Genomic DNA, 9,116 nt, shown 5'->3' with positions numbered 1-9,116 from the left:
GACCTAATGCCGGGGGCTTAAGTGGAGAGGAAATGTTTTGAGAATGATGAGGGCAATGAATGTACAAATGTGCTTTACAAAATTGATGTATGTATGGATTGTGATAAAAGTTGTATGAGTCCCTAATAAAATGATTAGAAAAAAAAAAAGAATCGCCACCACTTAATCTATGCATTTGCCATACCATGGTGGCTTTATTTGCTGCGATGCTTGAAGCTATGCTACACCAGTGTTTCAAATGCGAGCAGGGGCACCCAGGGTGAACACATCTCCGTGGAGGTTCTGGGCTGAGAAGAGATTACAAAGCAGGAATGAGCCATCCACTTCTCAGGGGTTCATCACTGAAAACCTTATGAAAATCAGTGGAACGTGCCAGAAGATGCGCCCCTCGGGTGGAAGGCCCTCCGAATATGATGGGGAAGAGCTGCCTCCTCAAAGCAGAGTTGATCTGCATCATGTAGATGAAGGAGAGCTTCCAGGACTTCCATTGGCTGAGGTGACATGAGAAGAGAAGAAACGAGAAGAAACAGCTGCAAATATCCATTAATTATGGGAATGAGGGGTGGTTGGAGTATGCATCCAGGAAAAGTGGACATCATCACAAAATAAACTAGAAGGCATTGGTGAGCTGAAATGGACAGGTATTGCATCAGAGAAACTTATGTCAGGAATGGCACATTCCAGAGGAATGACAGCACATTCATGATCAAAAAGACCATTTCAAGAGAGATCTTGAAAAACGTTCTGTCTGTGATCAGACACGCAGCCGAAGAAATCTAGCTATTAGACCATTATTTAAATTTATGAACCTGAAGTAAACCCAGTGGTGAAGAAATTGAAGAATTCTAACAACTTCTTCAGCCTGAAATTGATCAAACATTGATAATTACTGATCATTGGAATGTAAACACTAGAAATGAAAATGGGTCAGTAGTTGAAATCTATGGCTTTGGTGATAGAAATGAAGCAGAAGATCATACGCACGGTTTTGCAAAATCAATGACTTCCTCCTTCCAAATACCGTTTTTTCAACAACAAAAATGGTGATTATACAGGTGGACCTCATCAGATGGAATACACAGAAATCACATCTGTGGAAACATATCAAGACATTCAATATCTTCAGCCAAAACAGGACCAGGGGCTGACTGTGGAATAGACCATCAATTGCTGAAATGTAAGTTCAGGTTGAAGTTAAAGGAAATTTTAAAAAGTTCACCAGAACCAAAATACGACCTCAACTATATCCCACCTGAATTTTGAGACTAGACTTAAATCATTGAACACTAATGACACTAAGGACGTGCTCCCCTGTGGGACGATCTCAAGAAATCACACGTGAAGAAAGTAGATGTTCACAGGAAAGAGAGGAAAGAGCAAAGTGGATGTCAGAAGAGACTCTGAAGCTTACTTATGATGTAGAGTAAGTTGTGGTCAAACGAATGGAAGAAATGTCATTGTAAATGGAAGAAAAGCAATCTGTAGCTAAAGAAATGGAAGAAACGGTGCCATAAAGAGCTCAACAGAACATTTCAAAAGGTAGCCCGAGAGGGCAAAGCAAAGCATCATCACAACACGGCAAAGACCTGGAGTTAGAAAGCCAAAGGGGAAGAGCCTACTCCTCAGTATTGCTCACGCAGAAAGATTTTATATATACACACATATATATATTCAAAACTCGCATTGAAGTATTGACAGATTCTGGGGATGAATGTTGAATGATATAAGACAAATCAAAAGAAGGTAGAAGAGTCACTGTACCAAAGAGAATTGGTCAACATTCAGTCATTTCAAGAGGGAGTATCTAATGAAGAACCGATGGTATTGAAGGACTAAGTTCAAGTTGCACTGAAGATGAAAAACAGGACGCCAGGAGTTGAGAGGATATGGATCAAAATACTTCCGACAGCACTGGATCATCTATACCAAGAAAATTTTAAGACAGCTACCTGACCAATTTATTGGAAGAGATTCATAGGTGTACCTATTTCAAAGAACGGTGAGCCAACAGAATGCAGATATTATCAAACAATATCATTAATATCACATTCAAGTAAAATCTTACTATAGATAATTCAAAAACGAGTTCAGTAGTATGTCGAAAATAAGCTGTGAGCAATTCACATTGGATTCTGAAGAGGATGTGGAATACAGGATATCGTTGATCTTGGTTGATCATCAGATTGATCTTGTTTAAAACAAAGATTACTAGAAGTTGTTTATTTGTGTTTTGTTGACTATACAAAGGCATCCAACGGTGCATATCATAACAAACTATGGATAATATTTTGAAAAATGAGAATTCTCAGACACTTAATTATGTTCATATGGAACGTGTACACAGGCCGAGAGGTGGTCATATGAACAGAACAAAGGGTTATAGTGTGTTTAAAAACCAAGGAAGGTGTGGTCAGGGCTGTATTCTCTCACCAGACTTGTTCAGTCTCTATGCTTAGAAAAATAATCTGAGAAGCTGGAGTATATGGAGAAAAATACAGCATCAAGATTAGAAGAAGGCTCATTAATAATCTGTGATATGCAGATGGCACAATCTTGTTTCCTGGAAGCCAAGAGGACTTGAAACACTTACTGATAATTGATACCCATGTACCTGCAGGAACATCTTATAACTAATACTTGGCATTTGCAGGCTGATTTGCAGTTTACAAAGTACTTCCGCAAATGCTATTGCCTTATTGGCACTCATGACAAACTGGCTAGGAAGAATGACAAGTATCTGCCACCATTTCCTTGGAACGTGGCGGCCTAGAAATTTAGCCATTTTTTCCTATGCACTTGACTATAAAGGATTAGGACACGGGGTTCTAATGACAACCTTCTGATTTCAAGTCCAAGGCATTTTAGAAGTTTACCGCATTCTCCCGGGCAAGAAGAGAGGAAACATTCGTGAGTTACTTGGTGCCTGTTCAAAATTCCAATCTACAGTCCTGGCATCCTGCTTTATGGCAGGGGTGGGCAATGCAAATCCAATGAAGGAAGCTGGGGGAAAGGCGATGGAGCCAAATGTTAGGTGTTTTATATTATGATCTCATTTCATTACGCCTTTGTAACATCCCCATTTTATAGAAAAAGACACCGAGTTTCAGAAACTCTATGAAACTTGTCAACACTCGCATAACTAGTGAATTGTGAAGAATGGATTAAACACAGTCCTGCCCTGCCCCCATAAGCATTGCACTCGGGACCACAGTGCGCATTAGTCTCATTTAGAAAAGCAGCTGATCTTTGCAGCTGGATTTAGGAGCTGCTGTTGCATAGAAAAGGAGAGCTGGTGACACAATGGGTTAAGCATTGGGTGGCTAACAACAAGATTGAAGGTTCAGACCCACCCGTGGGAGATAGAAGGTAAGCGGCTCCCATAAAGACTCCTAGTCTCAGAAACCCTCGGGAGCAATTTTGCCCTGTCCTGTGGAGTAGGAGTTGGAATCCACTTGATGGAGGTGGTGGGTTGGGTATATAAGAAAGAAGCCTTAGTAGTACCACGGTTAAAGTGCTCAACTGCTAACCAAAAAGTCAGCCATTCAAAGCCACGGGTCACTCCACAGGAGAATAATGTTTGTTGATTTGTCGGCTAGTTGATGTTTTGTTGGTTGGTTTTTGCAGTGTGGGGGAAACATAGGAGTAACATCCGATTTTAACCTCGATGCTTCAGGCAGGGTCAGCAGACAAGGTCCATGCAGACTCGTCTTTCCGTTGGCTCCATCCTTCCCAACACTTCTTCAAGGGACTCGTTAAAGTTGTATAACCTCCTCTTCTACACCGCATCTCATTCTCTGTAGAGCTGAGTTGATTTGGCTCAAAGACAAGGTCTCAATGAAGTGTTGCTTCCTATCACACCCATGGGATGTCCCCTTCTGGTGCTTGCTCATGGAAGAAAACCTATCAACTTGTAATGAAATATTCTGAACCCTCTGGGACCTGTCCTTTTCCCAAAGCATTGACTGGGGGAAATTGATAGCCTTTTTAATATTTTATAATATTACCCTGATTTTCCTAAAGCTCTTCTCTCGTTCACAAATGTTTTTAAGTTCATGGCTATATTTGACACCATACAATTCTTTTTCTCTTCTCTTCTCTTCTCTTCTCTTCTTTCTCTCTCTCTCTCTCTCTCTCACACACACACACACACACACACACACACACACACACACACACAAATCACTAACAGGCATTTCTTTCCCTTATAGGTCTTTGGATTCTGCAAAGCAAATTTGTTATATGATATAGGAGCCCCTGACTTGGAAACTCCAAATTACCTGGTTGTAAACTGTGACAGCTTCAACTTTGAGGTAGGCTGCTGCTAAATTAGCCATTGTCATAAGCAGACTAAGTGGGGCTTCTCATACATTGCATTCTTGATTCTTAGAGATCGTTGCAAGGGGGGAGGGAGGGCAGGCAATGCAGGAGCAGGGAGGGCAGGCAGCTGTGGAGATGTGTGTGTGGCTCTATTCTCTACTGCTGGGGAGCTTTTCCTAGTGCCACTTGACAAGAAGCCAGCTGGAAAATGTGAGTATGACGGGAGAGAGAGAAAGGGGCGAAAAGAAGAGCGAGGCAAGACCAGGTCCCTGGCTAAAGAGATGGAATTGCTGCTACCGCACAAAAACTATTCAAATGATTTACAAGAGTTGAGAGGGGTCATATCTTGACCAAAAAATGAGACCATGAACTTTGAATGAATTTGTAACGTCTCCACAGCTGAGGTTGAATGATTGCTCCCATTGATTATTGGCATGGAACCTAGCCTAATAACAATCAGCTTCAAATATATTATATAAATGTATATAAACTAAGATTCCAAACAGTATTTTACATTTTCCCTAGAAAACGTCTTGTTTTGTGGGTGAGCACAAAAACGTTCTTCACAGTGTTTTTTTTTATATTAGCAAAGCAACTGAAAACAATCCAAACATCCATGTGGCGAGTCTGACCTCCCCCAAAGGGCAGATTTGTTATCACAGGCTTGACTCAAATTTTTTTTAATTGAAATCTGACCAAAACGAAGAGTGAAGAAGCAAATGCTCATCCTTTAGGAGGAAGAGATAAAGGAGATACTTATTTCTCAGACCTCTGTTGCGCTTAGGAGATAATAGTTTCCAGATATTGTTAGCAAACAGGCGTTGTACTACAGCATCGTTTCACCACTGGCATTGAAATGAGACAAGGATAACATCGAGCTTTTCATAATACAATACGTATTCTATCTCAAGAACCAGTTTTTCACTCTCAGGTTCCCACCCCTGTTTGTTGCAAAAATGCCCTTCTTTTTGTGAAGTAACAACGGTGGTAGGTGAGTGTTTGTGTTTAAATTATGTGCCAACTTGGGGAGACAAAAGTTGACCATCCTTGGTGTTCTCCTTTGTGATTTGATTTTGAGAATTCAAACCTTTGGAGACTATGGAACTAAACCACTAATAGTAGTGCATGATGCTTTTCCCGTTTCCATACCCTTTACCAGGAGCAAAGAAACGTCAGTGGTGGACGGCAGCACCCTGACCAGCCGCTCGACTCTGGGAGCCATGAGCAGCCTCCTGCAGGCCGACATTCATTTAAGCCTAATAAATTCAGAGGGCACCCTCATCCCCATCAGCCACGTGAACTTGGATGCCCACCTCCCCTAGGAGAAAAAGGTGATCCAGAAAGTGGAGCTGCTCCACCTCATTTAGGGTCAAGATGTCACCGATGTCATCGCCCTGTTTTTGAGCATAATCAGACTCACGGACCCTCACACAATCATAGTGAGCACCATGGACACCATCCCCATGGACACCATCCCCATGGACACCATCCCCATGGGCACCATCCCCATGGGCACCATCCCCATGGACACCATCCCCACGGGCACCGACCGCATGGACATCCTCCCCATAGAAAACATCCTCCTGGGCGGCACTCCCAGGATGAGGATTTCCATGGCCATAGTCCCTGTGACCCACCACCCCACAGCCAAGGTCATGATCATCAGCCGCGTGACTCACCACAAAAACAGTCAGAGGAAAGGCGTCCAGGTAAAGGACACTTTACATTCCACTGGAAGAAAATCGGGTATGTTTACCGACTTCCCCCACTAAACAAAGGGGAAGTTCTTCCTCTTCCTGAGGCTAATTTTCCAAGATGTTCAAACAATCCTCTGAAGCCAGAGATTCAGCCCTTCCCTCAATCAGCCTCCGAATCATGTCCAGGGAAGCTCAAAGACGATTTTCTACACATCCAGACATTTTTTGAAACTATAGCTCCAAAATAAAAGGAGATTTCCTTGATGGAAGAAAACAAATCATGTTTTGAATCAGAACTCTAAATAAAATGTGACCAGTAATAAATGCAAAAATTACAAGTTACCTTACTTTCATATTCAGAATTGGGCAAAATATGGGTGGAAGGAAATAGCATGAGAAGAGAGCGAGAAATGGAAAGGAGACAAAGAGAATATAAGACGATAGTGCATCTTGTCTGTGACCACTACATCATTTGAGGCAAATCTCCTATCCTCAGAATTTCTTTCTTTCTTGGACTTAGTTCTTTAATTCTAGAGCTTCTTCTTCTCCTTCTCTTCCTCCTCCTCCTCCTCTTCCTCTTCCTTCATCTGTTTTACTGCTTATGCTATAGTTGGGATACCAAGAAGGTATATATCACTTAAAAAGTATTATAAACGGTACCCAAATTATCTCCCACTAGATATTTCTTGCCACTCAAATTTCCTTTAAAAATGTTATATGTCCAATTATGAAGCATAATTTTTTGGTCTTCCTGGACCTGGATGTGACCTTTATCTACTCCCCATTCAACCAGCCAACTCTACATTTAAACACAAGAATAGTCACTTTATTTTCAGAACAAATTCATTTTTATCTCAGATTGCCACTCTATTGTGCTCATGAGAAACCTAATCTCAGTCTTTTTTGGAGTCCTGTAACTCTCCACACAAGGTGGTGTCACAGTTCTAGAATCCCACAGAGTGGCAAGGTATCTGGTGGTGGGCACAGGTCTGATTTTCGATCATTGGTTCCCCAGGGCTTCATGGCGGAGGGACGCCCACCATCTCTCCCCATCACTCCTTGGATCTAGTTTATCTATTTGTGTCTGAATAAAACGGGAGACAGGAGTCTCTCTGACACTACTAATGGGTAAACTAACATCTTCCATATGATGATAGTGTCCTTTGCCTCAAGAACCCCCAGCTCTACTTGTCTTGGTGCCCTCAGCTAGGGACTCTCTCTTTGGAGTCTCAGAGAAGCCCTTCCTTATTTACTTTGGGATCAGAGGACACTTTATCCGCACTCTAAACCTCTTTCATTTTCCTTCTTCTCAAATCCAAGTTTAAGCATTTACAAATAGGCCAATAAAACTTCAGCTTCTCTCAAACCTCCAGCTAGTGTGGTGACAATCAATATATTTTAAAATTAACATGGCACAACACTGAATGACCAGTTATAACAGCTAATCTGAACCACTGAGAGCCATACGCAAACAGTGCGTTCATACTGAGTGGTACCAGTTTGAATGTGAGCCCTGCAGAATCATATACTTCCGTGGCAAGAAGGCAGGGCTGGTTGCTTGAATGAGGAGTCCAAATTGCCAAACCACAGCTATGGAGAAGATGCCAATTCACAGATATCCTATAGAACAAGGTAGAACTGCCCCAGTGGGTTTCTGAGACTGTAACTCTTTACTGGATTAGAAAGTCTCTTCCTCTCTCAAGAAGGCTGGTGATTTCGAACTGCTGGTCTTGTGATTAGCAGCCGAATGCATCCCCACTATGCCACTCAGGCTTGTTAATCAGGAGTAGAGAAAGGCAAAGCCCATGTCCAGACAGACCAAAAACCCACACAGGCTAATATCTCAAGATGATATCCTCCTATAGAAGCATTTGAGAAATGTTTTATCCTTCTACAAAGTACTTGGGAAAATATTGCTTAAGTTGATGAAAGTATTACCTAAAAAACATAAAAGGTGAAGGCTCTCAATTTATATCAAATAAACACATTCATAATATATAAACACGGTTGCTTCAAGAGAAAGTCATGGTAAGACACAGTCCCTAACTTCAAGGATCTCACATGCTACTAGAGGGTTCAGACAACACACCATGAATGACGGCTTTTCCAGACTTCCTGTGCCAGAGTGGTTACAGAGTCTGTGAACGTTTGTTTATAAATACACAGCCCATTCACTTCCAAAGGTGATGTTCACAGGGACCATATAACTGAATGTCTCAAGTCCAAACTCCTCACTCTCCAGAAACTGCTCTAGAATATGTCTTCTTTATTTCTCATCAGAACCCTTTGTCTCAGTGTTTTTCCATTAATAAATCTGCCAGACAATACACCTTTATTGCTCCTCTTCCCTTCCCTTTGCCCCCAGGCTTTGTCTGTCTGTTAAAATGACGAGCATGAAGACCACATGGCCGGTCCCACTATGAGACATGGCATCCCTCACTGACCCACAACCCTACAGGGGACAACATGGAGACACAGTGTAGGAATTCCACCTGATCTGACCCCACCACACTGAGGCAAAACACCAAGGGCGTGCAACAGAACAGCAAGGGGAACAGAGCAATGAAATCCCCAGGGAATATCAGAAATAGACTTTGGGGGCAAGGCTTGATGCCCAAACAGACTTCACTGGAAAACACTCCTAAAGGCCAACAAATAGTCCTTGAACTAACTACAAGCTTTTCTTTCTTGTTGTGTTTTGTTTTGTTGTCATTGGCTTGTTGTTGTTGTTGTTGTTTTGTTTTATTTTGTTGCTTGGTTTTGCTCTGTCTTGGTTTTGTGTATGTTCTTTATCTCTGCAGTTCTGTCTAAATAAGATAGGCTGGATGAACAATCTGGAGGAATAAACAACAGGACCGACAGTTCCAGGGGGACATGGGAGAGGGGGAGGTGGGGGGAAAGGAAGTGGCGTTAACAAACCCAGGGGCAAAGTGATCCAAATCGGTGGTGAGGAGGGTATAGGGGCCTGGTAGGCCATGATCAAGGGTAATATAACCAAGAGGAATTGCTGTAACCCAAATGAAGGCTGAACATGATAGTGGGACAAGAGGAAAGTCAAAGAAAATAGAGGAAAGAGCTAGGAGGTAAAGGGCATTTATAGAG

General features: G+C 42.1%; 1 protein-coding gene across 1 annotated transcript in view; it reads left to right on the top strand.

Moving 5' to 3' along the window:
• The window catches only part of HRG (histidine rich glycoprotein), a 13,902-nt gene extending 7,546 nt beyond the window's left edge, over positions 1–6,356 (top strand). Inside the window, exons 6-7 of the mRNA XM_004713466.2 lie at positions 4,209–4,310; positions 5,477–6,356. Of these exons, the coding sequence (XP_004713523.1) occupies positions 4,209–4,310; positions 5,477–6,262 (888 nt within the window). The 3' untranslated portion in view covers positions 6,263–6,356. The remainder of the gene's footprint in view (positions 1–4,208; positions 4,311–5,476) is intronic.
• Positions 6,357–9,116: the final 2,760 nt, after the last annotated feature.

This window comes from Echinops telfairi, unplaced genomic scaffold (genome assembly GCF_000313985.2).
Source record: "Echinops telfairi isolate 266 unplaced genomic scaffold, ASM31398v2 ScPeMD7_7407;HRSCAF=8445, whole genome shotgun sequence".
Classification (NCBI taxonomy): Eukaryota; Metazoa; Chordata; class Mammalia; order Afrosoricida; family Tenrecidae; genus Echinops; species Echinops telfairi.
Note: the sequence above shows the minus strand (reverse complement) of the source record. Positions and strands in the feature narration are given on the sequence as shown.